Source organism: Xyrauchen texanus, chromosome 25, assembly GCF_025860055.1.
Source record: "Xyrauchen texanus isolate HMW12.3.18 chromosome 25, RBS_HiC_50CHRs, whole genome shotgun sequence".
Lineage (NCBI taxonomy): Eukaryota > Metazoa > Chordata > Actinopteri > Cypriniformes > Catostomidae > Xyrauchen > Xyrauchen texanus.
The window spans coordinates 10,980,522-11,001,049 of record NC_068300.1 but is presented as its reverse complement, the minus strand read 5'-3'; the positions used below and the strand labels follow the sequence as shown (position 1 = coordinate 11,001,049).

The 20,528-nt window shown below is 38.6% G+C and overlaps 1 protein-coding gene across 2 annotated transcripts in view; it reads right to left on the bottom strand.

Annotated features, from left to right (window-relative positions):
• The window catches only part of LOC127618824 (arf-GAP with coiled-coil, ANK repeat and PH domain-containing protein 3-like), a 90,408-nt gene that overhangs the window by 23,462 nt on the left and 46,418 nt on the right, over nucleotides 1-20,528 (bottom strand). For both annotated transcript variants that reach the window (XM_052091461.1, XM_052091462.1), the window contains exons 5-10: nucleotides 15,087-15,145; nucleotides 11,630-11,813; nucleotides 10,980-11,024; nucleotides 10,792-10,887; nucleotides 8,090-8,164; nucleotides 7,151-7,162 (exon numbers count right to left, since the gene is read on the bottom strand). In XM_052091461.1, coding sequence (XP_051947421.1) covers nucleotides 7,151-7,162; nucleotides 8,090-8,164; nucleotides 10,792-10,887; nucleotides 10,980-11,024; nucleotides 11,630-11,813; nucleotides 15,087-15,145 — 471 coding nt within the window. The remainder of the gene's footprint in view (nucleotides 1-7,150; nucleotides 7,163-8,089; nucleotides 8,165-10,791; nucleotides 10,888-10,979; nucleotides 11,025-11,629; nucleotides 11,814-15,086; nucleotides 15,146-20,528) is intronic.

Genomic DNA, 20,528 nt, shown 5'->3' with positions numbered 1-20,528 from the left:
TGATCAGAGAATGCAACTCTTGGTGAAAGAGCTCTTTGAAAAGAAGTGGTGTGTTGTGTTCTTGCATTTTAAACAGAATTGCCTAAGATCATTTTCTGATTAACGGCTGTGCATGAGACACTGTTGATCAATATAAGCATATAAGAACAGAGCATACCTGAAATTATTTGTGATGAAATCAGTAGATAATATTAAATGCCAATGTTAAGTCACGTATAAACTAAATATACATTCATTTGAAAAAGGTCTACAACTTCAGATTGTAACTCATTGCACAGTTTGTGGTACAGGCATAAATTATACTTCAAATCATGCAGATTGTTAAGAAGAGATATGCTATTACTTTTCTATGCATTCTTACAGATTTTTTTTCAGCCAGATCACAGCAAGGTGACTGTTTAAATATTCAGATCTATTCAATTGTCTCCTTAGTCATTACAGCCAAAGAATAATGCCTCAACTCAAGTTCTGAATAGTACAGAAAAACCCTTCCTTCTCTCCCCTCTCCTTCTTTGCCATATTCCCACACACTTAATTACACATGAATACACTGCAGTTTGGCTCCCATACATTTCAGTATATGGACATTACAAATACAAATTATATTGTATTATATTTAAATATAAAAGGACATTGTGAGCAGTCTATTGGACTAACTACAGTATATACATTTTAGTGATACATAACTGCATAACTATAAGGTAAAGCAAATACATTCCATAATATTTGCATTCATTTATAATCAATAGGAAAATAACATTAATGACAACAAATTGAGAAAAGATGCATATATTTAGCCATAAAAGAAATGGAATCTATTTTTTATTATTTTACCACCAAATTCCATCATCGGTGTTTATTAGGCTATACAATTTCATAGAGGTTTAATAAAGAATAACCAACAACATTTATTCACCAACTCACCAAAGTGAAGTCCAGCCTGCTGAATATCTTCATCCTTAAATGTTTTACGTATTTTAAAATCATTAGATCCAAATGGCTCAGCTTAACTAAACGAATGCAAAGCACAATCAACTGTGCAGTCAATGCTCTGTGTGTGAGTCATGCAGCCTGGTGACTCTCATAGTCAATGGTAGAGCTTCATTCGCATATAACCAGCTCACTCATGTGCGTTCCCACCTGCCCATTGCCTGTGTACCTCTACACAGCTTAAGCTCATTAACATACAGCTGTCGTCCCAGAGCCCAGTTGCGATCTTTCACCCAATAAACCGCAGAAATTACAGCACAGCCACCAACAAATCATGCTTTTGGTAATAACATTATATAGTAACTTTTATTAATAACATGAACAAACATTATTACATTATAAATAAAATTGTTAGAAATGTCATTAGGCTTTTATATTTTCATATATAGTCATATCTGTATGTACATGAACTAGTGATTGTTTAAGCACAGTATAACATTTTCAAATGCCTTATAAAGTCAAAGTTTTCATAAATTGTTATATATTTTCCTTCACCTTCCTTCCTTCCTTCCTTCCTACCATTTAGTTTCCTATCTTCTTTTTACTTTCCTTCCTTCCTTCCTACCATTTAGTTTCCTTTCTTCTTTTTACTTTCTTTCCTTCCTTCCTTCCTTCCTTCCAGGAAATATAAGCAGTAAGGAGGACCCAAGCGCAGGAATGAGTAAAATAAATCTATTTAACAACTGAAACAAACAGGGAACACAAAACTCTCACAAGTGAGAGAAAAACAAAATGAAACATAAACCAGAATATAAACAAACAACTAAGACCGACCGAAAACAGGAACAGGACTGGAACTAGGACAGACAACAATACAAACAAAACAAATTGACAAACACAAGAGGAAAGAGGGCACAGTAAATAGAGGAACATACATGAGGGACAGGTGCAGACAATCAGCATAACGTGGACTAAACATGGGGCGAGGCTAGAGGAAATGAGGCGCAGAGTTGGGACAGCACATGGCAAACAAAAACATTAGCCTAAGCCACGTGCTCATACATAAAACAAACTCACACAGATGAAAAAGTAACAAAGACAGAGAGACAGACAGAGAAGGATCATGGCAGTACCCCCTCAATGGATGCCTCTTGGCTTCCACACCCTACAGGACTAATGGATTGGCCCAGGGAGTGGACAGAGGATCAGGAGGTCAGAAAGCAGATCGAGGAGGGGGTGTGTGAGGTAGACCAGGGAAAAGGAATGGGCCAGTCCTAGGGACAGATGACAGACCAGAAAGTGAGGGTTGGGGAGACCAAGGGGATGGTCTAAGCCAATCTGTTGGTGGACTGAAAGGCCATGGTGGAGCTGCAGAAGGGTCCAGAGGCCTAGCTGGCCCAGGAGGCCAGGGCGGAGCTGGAGAGGAATCCGGAGACCAAGGCAAAGTCCGAGCCACTGAGCAGCTGGTGAGGTCAGTAGTGGCTACAGAGGATTGGACGGACTAGTCAGTAGTTGTTACAGATAGGACTGGGTCAGACAGATTGACGACCGCTGGGGACAGGACTAGGTCAGGTCGAGTGATGACCGCAAAGGGCTGGTCAGACTGGGCAGGGACCTCACAAGGCTGAGCAGAACGGTTGGTAGTCATTGGAGATAGGGTGGTGGAGACCAAGGGGATGGTCTGAGCCAGTCTGTAGGTGGACTGGAAGGCCATAATGGAGCTGCAGAAGGGTCCGGAGGCCTAGCTGGACCAGGAGGCCAGGGCGGAGCTGGAGAGGAATCCAGAGACCAAGGCGAAGTCTGAGCCACTGAACAGCTGGTGAGGTCAGTAGCGGCTACAGAGGACTGGACAGACTAGTCAGTAGTTGTTACAGATAGGACTGGATCATACAGATTGATGACCGCTGGGGACAGGACTAGGTCAGGTCGAGTGATGACCGCAAAGGGCTGGTCAGACTGGGCAGGAACCTCAAAAGGCTGAGGAGAACGGTCGGTAGTCACTGGAGACAGGGATGGTTACTGGGCTGAGCAACAGACTGGTGGCTGGTGTCTGACAGGTGCTGGCTACTGTGCTGAGCAACAGACTGGTGGCTGGTGTCTGACAGGTGCTGATACTGGGTTGAGCAACAGAAAGGTAGCTAGTATTTGATGACTACTGGCCACTGGACTGAGCAACAGGTTGGTTGATGCCACTATAGACTGGACAGGATAGTTGATGGTCACAGGGGACTGAACAGGATCGTTGAAGGTCACCTGGGGCTAGACAGGTCCATTGATGGTTACAGGGGACTGGACAGACTTGTCGACAGCCACAGGGCACTGGAGAGGCTTGTCAAAAGCCTCAGGGAACTGGACAGACTTATCAACAGCCATGGGGCACTGGACAATCTCGTTGACAGCCTCAGGGAACTGGACAGGGTCATTGACAGCCTTAGGGAACTGTACGGACTTGTTGATGGCCACAGGGAATAGGATAGGCTCGTTGATGGTCTCAGGGAACTGGACAGGCTTGTTGACAGCCACAGGGAACAGGACAGGCTCGTCAATGGCCTCGGGGAACTGCACAGACTTAATGACTACAGGGAACTGGATAAGCTCGTCGACAGCCTCAGGGAGCTGGACAGACTCGATGACCACAGGGAACTGGATAGGTTCATCGATGGCCACAAGGAACAGGACAGGCTCGTCGATGGCCAAAAGGAACAGGACAGGCTTGTCGATGGCCACAAGGAACAGGACAGGCTCGTCGATGGCCAAAAGGAACAGGACAGGCTCGTCGATGGCCACAAGGAACAGGACAGGCTCGTCGATGGCCACAAGGAACAGGACAGGCTCGGCGATGGCCACAAGGAACAGGACAGGATCGATGACAGGCACAGGGAACAGTTCAGGCTTGTCAACGGCCTCAGGAAACTGGACAGGCTTTGTGGCAACCGTGTGGTTAGAAGAACTGGCAGCGACTGGGAAACAGCCTCCTTTGCTGAGAACACTGACAGTGGCAAGGGAACGGCCTCCATGGCCAAGGGAATGCTGGCAGCGACTGGTGATTGAATTGCATGGCCGGGAGCACTAGCAGCGATTGGGAAACGACCTCCCTGGCCGGGAGCACTGGCAGCGACTTGGGAACGGCCTCCCTGGCCAGGAGCGATGACAGTGACAGGGGAACGGCCTCCGTGGCTGTGAGTGCTGGCAGCGACTCGTGGCAGGACTCAGCCTCAACTCAGGTGTGGAGCTCCATCGCTTCCTCCTCCTACGAGTGCAAGGAAGAGGAGCTGCAGCACCCACCATAGGTGAGGGGGTATCGCTGCCCTCGGGCTGGGATGAAGAGAGAGAGAGCCTTCCAAGCCAAAGGCTGAGATAAAATGATCCCACTTTAAAGCTAATTTTATGGTCTCGGTAAGACTCCCCTCTTCACACCAAACAGGAATACCCGACTTGATGGGCTTAATCAGGCCTGCCACAAAGAGATCAATGTAGCATTCCTGGTGGAAGCACAAACCTGATGCCAACGATAGAAACTCCAGCGAATACTCCCACACCGGCTGGTTCCCCTGACGGAGACCAAAGAGCTTTCCAGTCTTGGCAGCTTTTTGGAGAACCAGAGAATCAGGAAAAAAAAAAAAGAATTCCTTCTGGGTCCATTAATGGTCGACTTGTTCTTTCAGGAAACATAAGCATTAAGGAGGACCCAAGTGCTTGAATGAGTAAAATAAAATACTTTTATTTAACAACTGAAACAAACAGGGAACACAAAACTCTCGCAAGGGAGAGAAAAACAAAATGAAACAAAACAGAATATAAACAAATAACTAGAACCGACTGGAAACAGGAACCGGACTGGAACTAGGACAGGCAAGAATACTAACCAAACTCACAAAATGATTCGACAAACAGGAGAGGAAAGAGGTCACAATGAATAGAGGAACATACATGAGGGACAGGTGCAGTAAATCCACATAACGAGGACCAAACTAGGGGTGAGGCCAGAGGGAATGAGGAGGCGGAGTTGGGACAGCACGTGGCATATGAAAACATTAGCCTAAGCTATGTGCTCTTTCATAAAACAAACTCACACAGAAGAAAAACTGACAAAGACAGAAAAACAGACAGAGAAGGGTCATGACACTTCCTTCTTTCTGCTCTCTTTCCATCAACCATCCTTTTTTCTTTTTCCTTCTGCTTTCTTTCTTTCTTTCTTTCTTTCTTTCTTTCTTTCTTTCTTTCTTTCTTTCTCTTTCTTTTATTCATCTTATTGGTTTCCTTCCTTTAAGTTCCCTTCCTTCCTTCCTTCCTTTCTTTCTCCCTTCCTCTTCCTTCTGTCTTTCTTTCTTTTTCTTTTTTTCTTTCCTTCATGCTTTTTCTGCTTCTTTCTGCAGTGTCCATTTGGCTGTGTGCCCTCAGTCCTGACTATTTTTGGCAGAGTAAACTGAAGTTCAATCCATTATCAATCCTACCGCTGACAAATGAGAAAGGAGAGCGTCAGTATAGCCATAAAACTAAGCTTGACATAACCTCAAAAGTCAAAATGCTTTTCAGTGTCATGTCATTTAAAGTTTTAACAATAACTATTTAAATGTCTAAAAGGACAAATATTTGACCAAATATAAAATACATATATATGAAAAATCATAAAATGTAAATACCAGTCAGCTGTGTATGGCGAACCTTCTGTACGGCATCTCACAAAACATTGCACGACTGCAGGAGACTACAGTCGCTATTTTAGGAACAAGCGATGACGCTTGAGCTAATAAAAGCCATCATCTGTTTGAAACTACAAACTCTTTCAAATGTTCAAGTATTCCACTGGGAGAAAAACAAGGGAGAAAATATGAAACCTCAAATTTAGGCCGTATTATTTGTATAAAGTACCACAAAAGCATAAGAATGCAAAGAACACACCCGTTTAACAACATGCATCACTGAAAACAGTCATCTTCAAGAACATCATGTTCACTTCTGAGATACCACAAAAAAGCCACTCCGTCTACTTTTTGTAGTTACATAACCACAATCTAACTAATCTAAATATATGCAGAAACGTTTAAATACGTCTTTACAGGAAACACTAAAAAGGCAGGAATCTTCTAGAATGCATTTCCATTCTTCTCTACAAGTTGTATGTTACAACAGCTGGTTTTCCTGATGTGAACACTGGCATTTTAAACATATTTACTGCAACACAAGCTGTGACTGACATGAAAATATTCTTTTCACAGACTGATATTATTATTATTATTATTGATATTATTTAACACATTTAATAAATTGTTAATTATGATAGAAAAAGATATGCCTCACTGCAGGTGCACAAGTAATGCGTTTTATGCCTGCTAAATGAATAAATGTAAATCTAATGCGACATCTGGAAAACACAAGTCTCATATAGTTAAAATGCTAGGATAGGCTAATGGATGTTTTAAAATCTAGTTCCCCACGATTCTGCTAAGTACACTCCTTTTTGTGGTTCCTGTGGGTTGTTAATGGCTCTAACTGATGTTCAGAGAGAGTTTTAAGCGAGACACTTCATACAGATTTAAATCAAGTGCTTTCTTAAAATAACCACTAGAGAGTTTGTGAAAGACAAAGAGTATATGAGCTAGATGATTAAAAAGATACAGAACGTGTCTGTGGTTTTAAAACACAATATTATGAAATAATGGGTACGTTTTTTCTTAAAGAGTTTCTGAGGCAGAATATTCAGTGCAATAATCTTTCTTGATGCAGTCAGCCCAATAATGTCACCACAGCGTGTTGGTAACTGCAATGATGGAGTGAGAGGGTTTCTTGAAATGATCACAGGAGATTCATCACACCCAAAATAATCCCAGAAAGCAGCTTTTAAACAGTTCACAAAGAGACAATCAAGAGCTGTTCTTTCCATCAACCACAACAAATAAATCCACAGAGAAACATCTACTGAATAATTTCTGTGCTCTGGAAAATTGGAAGATAATGGGACAGCCATCAGCGGTTACATAAGTCAAATACGTTTGTAGGACAAATCAATCAGTCTTACTCAACTGTAACTATATCATCGGTTACACAACACAATATTTGGGTTATAGTTATACTCCAAACTACACTTTCCCCCCATCAAAGTCCACTGACAGTTTCAGAGCACAGGTGAAATATTCACTGACTCTATCGAGACATGGAATTAAGTCATTGGAAGATGATTTTCAAGCCTCATTTGTGGGGTTTATGGGAAAAAACTCACCTGCAGCAGTGTCTAAATCAGGATAAAGTCAGTCATAGCAGAGGTTGAGTTGCAGAGGGGAGAAAACCAAATATAAAATAGGATTAGAAATCATTTTAGATGTCATATTGGCACACAACTACATGCAACAACACTGGTTTTAAACACAAGGTAGAACACTTTACTGATATTTGACTGATATGTTTTGCTGCCAGGGCATGTTAAATATGTTCATTCTAACATTTCATTACCGATACTTGGAGAAGATTTTTATTTCATATCAAGATTTCACATTTTGATTATTGATTCCTCTTTGTACATTCACTTCTAAGTTAAAACTCTTGGAAATATTTTTTTACTTGGCAAATTGCGTTCTGAAAATCAATGAATATCAATATCAATAGCTTTGAAAGCGTCTGTGCATTTCTAAGATAACTTTAAACACTCTGTCCACTTGAGAATCTTCTTAATCAACTTCAGCAAGCACTATTTTCAGTTTGTCAAAAATATATCCACTTCCTGTCTGCTTAACATTTAAAAGATAAAAACTAGAACACTGTGGAAAAAGACCTTTTCTACTCCTGCAAGAACAATAATAATTTTTTTTTTTAAAGTAGCTTGCCTTTAAAAAAAAGTTGAGAAAGTCCGTTTTTTATTTTAATTTTTTTATTTAACCTAGCATTGCTTTCAAACTTTGCTGTGCTATATTAAGCAATTAAGAGTTAGTCTTAAGAAGTCCCCTTAAAGCATGAATAATCCTCACTGACTCCACTGTAAAAATACTAACGTTTATTTAAAGGATCCGCCAATTTCAAAGCCTAATTCTGCCATTAGACATTTAGATGCTTTCTTTAGTTAGCTGTGCATTAATTGACCATACTACATGCAATAGAATTTACAGTAAGTGTCATTGCTACAGCTATGCCATGTTTCTGTGTGTATATTTGTGTGCATTATTACCCGCTGCTGTATCGTGGCATGCTTATGCTCCATTTCTCTCTTCTCCATTGCGGAGTCAATTACCAGCTGATCCAGCTGTGACAAGATTGAAAATCAGTCAGTCATCTTAGAGTTATCTCTGTATCAGCATTTTGATGTAAATTGGTTGATCAATGAGCAAAACACCACAGAAATCATATGTTGAATATATTTTGAATCCAAAGGTAAAACAAAACAATGCATCTCTATTAATTCCTTCATGAGAGTTCAAATATCTTTCATTTTTAATTTGTAGGCTTTTAATTTTTTTGTATATTTATGATGAAAAATGTATTCAAGAATCCAAGCATTTTGAAGTAAATGACATTGATTTATTTTACTTAGCTGAATTGAAGTGGGTGTCGTAACTATAAGCCCATACAGATGCGTTATGATCATACAGTTAAAACAGAAACAACGCATAAAATCTAGGCTTATTAATAATATTACGGTTGAAGGACATATCTTAAACATTGAGTGGTATGCAAATTCAATATAAACCATTTATATAAGAATACGTACGCATAAATGACTAACTTCAGGCATGCTGATAGATTCTTTGAACTTGTTATTTGTTAGCCAGTCAGCTCACTAACATGTGATATGTCAAGCCAATCGTCTCACATCGGTAAGCTGATAGGTCCTTTAATGTGTGTAAAGGGGTAACCATTCAACTTGCATACTACCATTTAAATTTGCTTCATTTGCAAGTAAGCCGGTTTCACTGCAGATCACTGCAAGAGTTTTCTCTTGAACCCTCCACCTTCCCAGCTCCACAGGTCTAGATCTGCTACATTGGGATTGCCTTTATGTCTAATTGTGCAGCAGCATGTCATCCATGCTTAAAGAAGCATGTCTTGTGTTTTTCTAATGTTCACATGCTTAACTCATTGTGTCTGTGTATGTTCTAGCAAGTCTCTGCAGCAGACGCAGCATAGCAGATCTTAGTTAGTCAAGACCAATATCCTATCAATCTGTCATACCCACATAGCACACTATTATTAACATGCTAAATCTTCACGAGTGTTGTAATGACTAAACTTATGAGTAGTAATGTCAGTAAAAGGTCTGTGCAACTTTGTATATCCAAAAATGCTCATACTGTATTATAAAGGACATACATTTTTTATTAATGCTAGCTGGAGTGTTATACTAACGAGACACTCAGGTTATAGGTGCATATCATTTTTGGCAACTAACCTAACAACAACTATCTACTAACCCAACTGATCTTTTTACTGATTCTTGTCTTAACCCTTAAATGCATGGGTTGGAATGTGATCCGTGAAGGGTGAAACGGAAAACACGGGGCAGACAACAAGGAAATGTGACATGGAACGTGAAAAGTGGCATGTGAAACAGACAACACGGGGCAGACAACACAGGAACGTGACACCCGGGACCTCATTCCAGCCCTTGTACCTCATCTGTTTTTTTTGTAGTTGTGCCCACACCTCTTTAGTATTCCTCAATCTCTCAATTATAAATAGTGTAACACATTTTTTTTTTTTTAATTGCAACAAAACAAAAAGTGCCAAAAGTATATATTTGCACTTCCATAAATTATATCTTTATGATTATTTCATATCTATATAAGTTTACCATCACAGGATACATATTTCTTTATTTATTACAAAAGAAATGAGTACTATATACAAATAAATACTATATCACATTGATTTTCTGTGCAACAATGAACTATCAACAATGGTGAATTATTAGAATTCCATATGCATGTAAATATACAGATTATACATGCTATTTCCTACACAAGGTGGCGCTGATGTCTCAGTGATTGATTTGATTTACATTTGAGATTGCTATTTGATGAAGATACAACATGGAAGTAAACTATAGTGAGTGTAATACGAGTGACTATTGTCATTTGGTTGTACTAATGAAATTATGTAAGTTGTGAATCTATTTAGACTCATTAAGTGCCTGAGAAATACTTATGAGTAACTTATGAGTACCTTATGTGTTGTGTAGCTGAATATGTGTTTGACAGCCAGTTGCGTCTGATGAAATTTCAGTGTGAAAGTAATGAATCCTTTTCTAAATGTGTCCAGATTTGTTCATTATCTCTTTGATATATGAAAAATAAAAACATCAAAATATACATGATTCTATTATCTACTAATTACCTTGAAAATATCTTTACAATTTGACACTGTCTGGGCATTTTGTAAATCCATTTGAGATAGATAAACAGTAAGTGCCGGGTCTCTGAAGACCGGTAAAATTCCCATGCATCTAAGGGTTAAAACACCAGTTCAGCCAAAAATGAAACCTTTGTCATGATTTACCCAAATGTAACTTTTTTGGTGGAAAATAAAGATGTTATTCAGCATGTTTACCTCAGTCACCATTTACTTTCATTGCATCTTTTTCCGAACAATGAAGGTGAATGGTGACTGAAGCTGTAACCTAACATCTCTTTTTGTGTTCCACAAAAGCCACTGGGGTTTGTAGCAACATGAAGGTGAGTAAATGATGACATCATTTTCCTATTTGGGTGAACTATCCCTTTAAAAGCCAATAAGTCTAATTTAATGCATGTATGCATTTGTAAAGGAGGATTTAGTGATGATGCTTCAAGTTCACTTTAAACGGAATCAATGAGGCCGAATTGCCGCAAGCTCTCAGCAGAGAAATCAATATTGTAGGATGAGAACACTGCTCACCTCAGCAGCTAGTTTCTTCATATAAGGGTCAATCTCATCCAGAAGGTTATAGCCTTGCTGATAGAGGGAGTACTGCGCATGCATAAACGACAACATCTGCACAAGAGATGGGAGACTTTGAATTTAGAGGCATTTTAAGAGATTGTGCATTTAGATATACAATATAGAAAGACATTGCTGATACTTACTGCATCTAAGATCTCAAATTTCTTTTTGGCTTGAAGGACATTGATCTAGATGGGAAAAAAAAGAAGAGATGGACTGTACATACATAAAAGACACACTCCTTACTGTAATATATGGTGAATAGTTCACCCAAAAATTAAAATGTACTTAACCTCAGGCCACCCAAGATGTATATGACTTTTCTTTCTTCATCAGAACAGGATTTAATTATCCCAGGTTTTTAGCGTCATCCAATGCAAGTGAATGGACAAAAATCTTTGACGGTCCAAAAAGCACACTTAGTCAGCATCAAAGTAATCCACACGACTCCAGCCAATCAAGTAATGTCTTCTGAAGTGAATCGATATGTTTGTGTGAAGAACTTCAGAAGACATGATTTAATTGAAGCTGTGTGGGTAACTTTGATGCTGACTAAATATGCTTTTTGGACTGTCCAAAATTGGTGTCCATTCACTTGCATTGGATGAAGCTGTGTGGTACTTTCTTAAAAATCTTTAATCCTGTTCTGATGAAGAAAGAAGGTCATATACATCTTGGATGGCCTGAGGGTGAGTAAATTATCAGCACGCTTTGTGAACTATTCCTTTAAGCTCAGCCCAGATGGAGATGATGACCAGATGGCACAAAGATCTTGAAAGATTTTGTCTGTTACCTGTAGCACATAGTCCAGAGCGAGATGTCTGAAGCACTTGCGGGTGAAGTTGAGGGTGCTGGTGGCCTCCTCCACCTCGTGGGGTTTGTTTCTGGGTGCCTGGGCGTTCTTCACCTGTGCAATCTCTAGATCCTCCCTCACCTTATCAAAGAGCTTTGTGGTGTCCTTGAATTTACGCACATCACTGGAAATACACATAGATATTCATTTGATTAGTGGTGGTTATTAAAAAATATATATTACATCTTATTTTGCATAGAGTAAATGAAGCCTATTTTTAGGACCATTCATATTTTTGGCATTTTGACAACAATTGTGCAAATTTGTTCATTAGAAATACAAAAACAATTGGTGAAAAGTGTTATAGAAAGTAACTTATAAGTAATTAATTAGTAATGTGACTGCCTTTTTCACAAAGTATTGAGTTGCTGAATCTGTTAACAACTTTAGAGATGTAATTTGTAGTGGATTACTTTTTGAGTAACTTACACAACACTGCATTAAATTCTCAAAAATGGCTGTAATGCTGTAGATTTATTTACATTTTTTACATGTAATTTAAAGGCAGTGCAATAAAACATACCAAGATGTGTTAATACTTCAAAAAGTAAATAATAATATGTATCTAATTATGAATATAATATACTGTCATAATAATTTTACAATTATTAATTATAAATAGAATAAAAATAATATGATTTTTCTGCATTACTGAATGAGAATTTAGGAGGCGGAAATGTGCTTAACTGTCATGAAAATAACGTTGCAATGCAAAAAAAACATTTCGGTCCTAAAATAGGTTTAATTTTCATTACACAAACCATATTATTTATTCTTTGATTTTGGGATGAAATATGACCCAGACATATTCCAGACAGGAGTCGTGAGGTTCACCCAGAAGAGAAGTCAAGCATCTTTTAATTGGGGAAAAACTATGTAACTTACTAACAAACCCGAATTTAGAGGATCTGTTCAGCTTGTGTAAACACACAAATGTGTATTATAAGCTGACATGTTTTCATTACAAATACAGATGATTAAGTATGCAGTTTCAGAATAAACACGAGGGGCAGACATCCTAATTTTAACAAAATATGTACATCAAATCACTGAAATATTCAAATTAAAATGGCAGATCAAGCTGAACTAATAAATAATAAAATTGTGCATAAAAGACCACATGAACCTCATAAAAGCTTGACATGATTTGGACCCTTTCTTTCTGAAATGCCATTGGTTTTACCAAATAAATCTTCCACCCACCGGTCTTACAGTGAGTATCTGTGATTAATGATTAGGAAACTGCTCTCAAGAATTCCATTATCCTCCACGAGGACACACAAATTATTAACGAGCTCCAAAAGTCAGATGATTATTTATAATCACCTCACAGGAAGCACAGTAATGAAAAACCCATCCTGGAGTGTGTGTGTGTGTGTCAGTGTGTGAATATGCATTTGTGTGTATGCACTTGAGGGTGTTTTTCACATTTGCAGAGGTATAAATAAAGCAGGCCACTTCAGGCCACACTTCCACATCTCTGACCTTTGAAAGACAAATATCAGCAAGTCTAATTTTCCCATTTTAATGTGTTTGCTCCCATTGTGATAAAGCCATATGTATTCACAATTGGAGAATAGATCAAGTACTGAAAATATATTTCAGTGGTCAGAATATCCGCATTAAGAATCACAGACTCCCGAAAGAATGACTCTTAAATGAGCAAATTAGTTTTATCTACAGAGAGAAGATACAGTGCGGCCATCGTAATATGACTGAGGCTGGTGCATGAGTGTGAGTGTGAATGGGTGATTGGGACACAGCGTAAAGCGCTTTGGTAACCTCTAAGGTTAAAAAAGCGCTATATAAGTGCAGACCATTTACTTACAATTTAGCATTTTAATATATGCAATTCCTAGCTAAAAGTTAGTTAACTAGCCTAACCTTACAACGTAAATCAAAACTGTGACGAGTAAAACTATGGAAATTAAAAATGTTTAGGGACACATAAAAAGAAATAACTTTGAGGCTACTCAATTGTGTCAAATTAAATTATGTGAACTAATTATGTTTCCTGACAAACAATTAATGAGTTAACCCAAGAGGAAAGAATTGTGCATTTAGAGTGTATTCAGACCCCTTCATTGGTTTCACATTTTATGTTGTAGCCTTATGCTTTTTTTTACATCAATCTTCACTCCATACCCCATAACGACAAAGCAAAAACCAAGTTTTGATAAATTTGTTAAAAATAAAAAAACAGAACCATCACCTTGACACAAGTATTCAGATCCTTAACACAGTACTTAGTTGAAGCACCTTTAGCAGCGATTACAGCCTCAAGTTTTTTATGATGCGACAAGCTTTACGCACTTGGATTTGGGGATTTTCTGCCATTCTTCTCTGCAGATCCCCTCAAGATCTGTCAGGTTGGATGGGGACTGTCAGTGGACATCAATTTTAAGGTCTCTCCAGTGATATTCGATTGGGTTCAATCCAGGCTCTGGCTGGGCCACTCAAGGACATTCACAGAGTTGTCCCAAAGCCACATTTGCATTGTCTTGACTGTATTTTAAGGGTCATTGGCCTGTTGAAAAGTGAACCTTCAGCCCAGTCTGAGGTCCTGAGCGCTCTGGACAAGGTTTTTCAATAAGAATATGTATTTTGTGGTGTTCGGCTTACCTTCAACCCTGACCAGTCCCCCAGTCCCAGCCACTGAAAAACACCCCCACAGCATGATGCTACCACCACCATGCGTCACCGTTGGGAGGGTATTGCACAGGTGATGAGTGGTGCCTGGTTTCCTCCAGACATGATGCTTGGAATGATGCTTCCGTCTGGCCACTCTGCCATAAAGCCCAGATCGGTGGAGTGTTGCAGTGATGGTTGTCCTTCTGCAAGTTTCTCCCATCTCCACACGCGATCTCTGAAGCTCAACCAGAGTGACCATCAGGTTCTGGGTCACTTCTCTTACCAAGGCCCTTCTCCCGATTGCTCAGTTTGGCTGGCCGGCCAGCTTTAGGAAGAGTCCTGGTTGTTCCAAACTTTTCAATTTAAAGGTTATGGAGGCCACTGTGCTCTTGGGAACATCCAATGAATCCAAACTTGATTTGTAGCCTTCCCCAGATCTGTGCCTGGACACAATCCTGTCTCTGATCTCTGCAGGCAGTTCCTTTGACCTCATGGCTTGGTTTTTTTCTCTGATATGCATTTTCATCTGTTAGACCTAATATAGACAGGCGTGTGTCCCTTTCTAAATCATGTCCAATCAATTGAATATGCTCCAATCAAAGTGTAGAAAAATCTCAAAGGTGATCCAGAGAAATGGGATACACCTGAGCTAAATTTCAAGTGTCATAGCAAAGGGTCTGAATACTTATGTTAATGTGATATTATAACTTAATTAATGTGGAACCAAACTCGTGTAAATTCAAAGCATTTTTTTCAGTGTACTTACTCTTTTACAAAGTTGTGCAACTGCTGCTTCACAGATCTCTGAGCTTGATCAAAAAGGATCTGAAAAACACAAAATGAAAACATAAACATATTAAAATAATCTTTAGTTTAAATCAATGACAACAGAATAGTGTCCCCTGGCCTGTGAGAAATAAAATGACAGAATAGAAGGTAGTGCAGATCTTTTTTCTTTGATTCCAGTAAAAATATCCATAATATTTTTACATCCATAATATATGTCAGTGCAGCAAAAAAAAAAAAATACACTTATATTTAAAATACATTCTCTAATCTCTAATCTAACGATAGGATGTACTGTATTAGTGTGTATTTCTTTATCATTTGTAATGAGCTACATCCAGCTCTAGAGTGCGCTCTCACATTTGTTTAATCTGAGCAGTAGAGGATGTAAAACACTGAATATGTCCTCCCAATACACATTTCATCATCACACCCCTCTACCTCATTGAGATTCTACCCCAGCCGCTGCACAAGGACGTTTGAAGTGATAGCGTATGCCATGCTGCAAAGATGGAGTAAAAATAGGTCATTCGGGCAGGGAGGGAGCAAGGAAAGAGAGAGGGAGCAAAGGAAACAACTGCAAAACAAACGAGAGGTGATGCAAGATGAACAGACAGGAGATGGAGATTGTGACTGGGGGTGTTTTGTTCAACTACATCTATCTCTGCTGGAGCTACAGGCTGTAGTTCTGCCTGACATAGACTAATGACTGGCCTACCCTGTTAAAAACAATTTCAGAGCTTTGTTGTGAGGAACGATATTCTAGACTGAAGGAACACAGCTCACCATGATTGTAAAATAAAAATCAATTGGTTCAGATGTTTCCATTAAGGGCCAAACACGGTGTACCTTTGTCTTTAAGCACTGTAATTAGATCTAAGTTTACATTACAGGCTAAATGTGTGGTTGATGTTAAAAATAAGTTGGACACTTAAAGCTCAAGTGTGTAATTTCTGCGCAAATAGCATCACCAAACAGAATTGCAAAAATAATCACTGTTATAAAGCATATTTAAAAAAACTCCCTCCATCTTCCATTGGTTATACAAATGGTTGAGCAAACTCAAATCATTGGTTGAGTCAATGTTGCTGTGTCAGGTTGGTTGGGATACTCAAACAAAAAGAGACATTCACTGTGAGGCTATCAAAACATAAGTACACCTACATATTCATGCGATTTTATTATCAGCCAAATGTGTTGCAGAAGTGCAATGCATAAATTCATGCAGATATGGGTCAGACGTTTCAGTTAATATTCACATCAACCATCAGAATGGGGAAAAATATGATATCAATGATTTTGACAAAAGGCATGATTGTTGGCGCCAGATGGGCTGGTTTGAGTATTTCTGTAACTGCTGATCTTCAAGGATTTTCATGCACAACAGCCTCTAGAGTTTACTCAGAAAAGTGACAAAACAAAAAACATCCAGTGAGCGGCAGTTCTGCACACGGAAATGCCTTGTTGATGACAAAGGTAAACAGAGAATGGCCAGACTGGCTCAAGCTGACAGAAAGGCTATGGCAAATCAGATAACCACTCTGTACAATTGTATCGAGCAGAATAGCATCTCAGAAGTCGAACATTGAAGCTGATGGGCAACAACTGCAGAAGACCACATCGGGCACTTTATTAGGACCATGGTGTTCCTAATAAAGTGCTCAGCGAGTGTATATATTATTTATTGTGTTCATTGCAATGTAAATACTTTCAAGGGGGGTCCCTTGCAAAGGTGACATAATATTTGTCAGATCAAGGCATCAAAAAGTTTATACAACCAACTGTAAACACTGATGAAGATTTCAACACTTAATCTCACTCAATCACTCCATAGTGGGATGTCCGACTCTGACTACTATGTATTGCAGAGTGAGGATGACTAACTGCAGCCTGTGCCAGCCAGATATCACTTCCATCTGCTACGATGGACTTCGCAGAGGATGAACTAATCACAGCTCCAACCGTAAGACATGGGATACTTCACTGGCCACTGCCTGAACCTTGGACTTAAGATGGATTTCACCAAAAATTAACTGCCACAAGCTTCTAGTTGAACTGCAATGCACCTCACTGACCAGTGCCTGCATCTGCTTGGTCAAAGGATAGACCCCTAACACTTATTAAGTTTACTAATTTTAACCCATGTCTTGTACTGCACGTACATATCTAATACATACTCTACAATATGCTGTCATGTAGAGCATTTTTTTTTTGTATTTTCTTTGATGATGCAAATGCAGTTCCAGTGTGAATGAGCGGCGTTACCATAGCAAAATGTATGCATTTTCAAATTTAAATGTATTAGTGCGGATGTGGCCTTAGTACCATGCCACAACAAATATAATCGGTTGCACACCACTCTTGCAGTTTAGGCTTTGTCGTTTCTGAATGCAAAACATTTCCAAAATATTAAAACTAAAACTATAACTAATATTTAAAACTTAAACCAGACTGAGTAACGCTAATCTAGATGTAATCAGGAGTGGAATTAGAAACCCATGCAATCAATAGAAAACTAGAGTAATCCAACACAAACATACTGTAATTGTATGTCCACGCTCCATTACATTAGCACTGATCACTCCCACTGAGAGTAATTGCTTAATACCTGCAGCTTTTTCCAAGCATCTCCATTAAAAAGGATGCAAACCTCATTTCCATATTTCAAACATAATAGGGATTGCATCAGCATGAGTAAAATCCCATGGTTACTTTCTACTAAAAAACACAAACAGAAATATGATCTAAATGTCAGTAGGGCTATAAAACCAGATTTTGATGCTATGATCCAGGTGAATACATTTAAACCTAAGCAGTTCCATTCACTTATTAGCAGTGTGGGCAGTTTATAGCCTAATAATGTCAGACAGGATGCAAATAAGGCTTTAATAAGGAAGGGCTGGATCAAGGGCCGTGCCTTTGTGCCTCATGTACAAGTTTACGGCCTCCCCTATGGTCAGGCAACAAAGATCCCCCTATAAAAACAAGACTGTGTGTTTTTTTTAAATTCTTTGTAATGCATGTCCAGTGGTACATCCTGCATCTAAACGGCCCTTAAATGAAGCAGTCAGGTCTGGGAATGTGAGAACCAACGTTCCAACCGCCTGTCGCAGCAGAGCCAGAGACATTCTCGGAAATTTGGCAGAAGGGAGAATAAAACGGTCTCCCCCATGTGTTCCATGTACTGACATATTGTGGTTTAATTAATTGCCAAGTGCTAAGTGAGTATTTTATCTTGGCTCTGTATGAGATCACACATACAAATTTACCAGGACAAAAAAGCACACTGAACATGAATTAAAAGGGACGAATCATAGAAAACAGGACTTTTATTTGATCTTCTGAACCAAAACAGTTTAATGTACTTTGTTGACTAAAGCTTACTATGGAAAGCTAAAAAAATATATACTTGATCTACTAACTATGATCATATTAACATATTAATGGAAACATTTACAAATCAAATTTAGTGCTCAGCAACTTGGTAAAAGCGTTGTACCAGTGGCTCAACTGATGATGCTAAATCAAAAAAAAATGATGCTAGTAACAGGAAAGGTCATGAGTTTACACACTAATTTCCGATAACATTTACTGATTGTAGTTAAAGAGGCTTTGGATAAAAGCGTCAGCAACATTTTAATACTATAACCAATTACACATGTAGAGCAGGCTTTCTCAACCACTGGGTCGCGATCATAATCTGCTTGGTCACAAAATCAAATTACAAATGACCAATTAGACGGATAGAACTGTACATTTGCAATGTTTGGGGCAACAGTGAAATTTATGGTCAAATTGTGTTAATATCTCAAGGTTTATGTAAATGATCGCAAGTAAGAGGCTGCATTTCTCTGATGATAATTATTAGCTGTCCAATCACAATAATACATCAAAGCTAAAAATGTCTCTTTATGTAGCATTGCATGTGCTAGCTCCATATATTCATGCGCTAGCATGAAAGTAATCCAACCTCTGTACATCATCATTTCAGAGCGTCAGTTCTAAGTAGGGTTGCCACCCATCCCGTTAAATATGGGATCGTCCGGTATCGAATCAATATAGATGCGATGTGTCCCATATTTAAGCTGGACCGATGGCATCACCATGACATTCATTGGAAATTGTGCCTACAGTGGGTAAGGAACTGTCTGAAAAGTCCTCACACTGTGCTAAAACTTTGTAAAACTGTGGAGAGTGGATCATGGATGAGTTGGAGTGGACAAAAAGGTTGAGAAACCCTGAACTACAGTATGTCCCCTTTAAAGGTTGACACTCCTGGTAATAAAGGAGGCAAAGATAATGAGGTTTTGGAATTGTTATGAAAAGCAAATTTTTTATATCTTTTTAAGTCAACAAATGGCTATTTTATTTAAAAGTATTTTCTACATGCTAGCTTGTTTAAGGATTGCATGCATTGCGCATGTCCTACATTGTTGTCCTGTATTGTGTTGTTCATGATCTAACGTCAAAAGTGTGTGTGTAACCCAAATAATGTCGTGACTTGGCTGTGCTGTCACATGTGCTCTTTCCTGAGCTGAATGCCCCTGCCTAACTGTACCCACAATACCAAATGTCAAGGAACAAGCTGGTCAAATGCTATCACGAAATGGTTTTTTGACTCATTGTAGAACCACAGATATGTTACTAGGGGTTAGTGGGGTTTTGTCTCTGGTTTCGGGTTTTAGAGGAGTCTTTAATCACCATTTAAACCAAGCCCCCTCAGATTTTTGAGCCAAGTGGATTTTGAATGCAACTTCCTGAAAAAACATTTGCATCTTTGATGATTAATTTACACCATTCTTGTGGGTAAAAAGACTTGGTCTTAAACCAATTGAGTCACACCTTCCACAGACCATATAGTTAATGAAAATCCATTAAATTGAAAAAAGCCCTGAAAATATCCCAAGTTACCCCTCTATCTTTCCCAGAACTATCACCATGACCTATCCCATTATTTCACATCATTGTGGAGTTTCCAGTTTGATTCATTTCCTTCCTATCAATAATGACCACAGAGTACAAAGTTCAGGAAAATTCCATTAATTCCTTTTGTTCCCATGCAGAAAAATGGGACATTCAGGAACATAAAAATGCCTTCTAACATTATGTAATATTCATGAATATTTATCATTATACATTTAGCAACAATGACTGTTATGCATGAACCAAAAACAAACAAACAAAGGCTTTTTTATCTTTTTAAATAATGTTATAAAAGTGAAAATAACAAGTAATGAATAAAATCACTTTTGAACAATTCCACTTTTCACAATAATTACCATATTTTATTTCATAATGCAACATCCTATTTCTCAATTACATACTTTACTTCTATCATTTCTTTATCATAGCATATTTCCGAAGACAATCCATTTAATAACATATTTATTAACATAATATATTTATGAAATATTTCATGAAA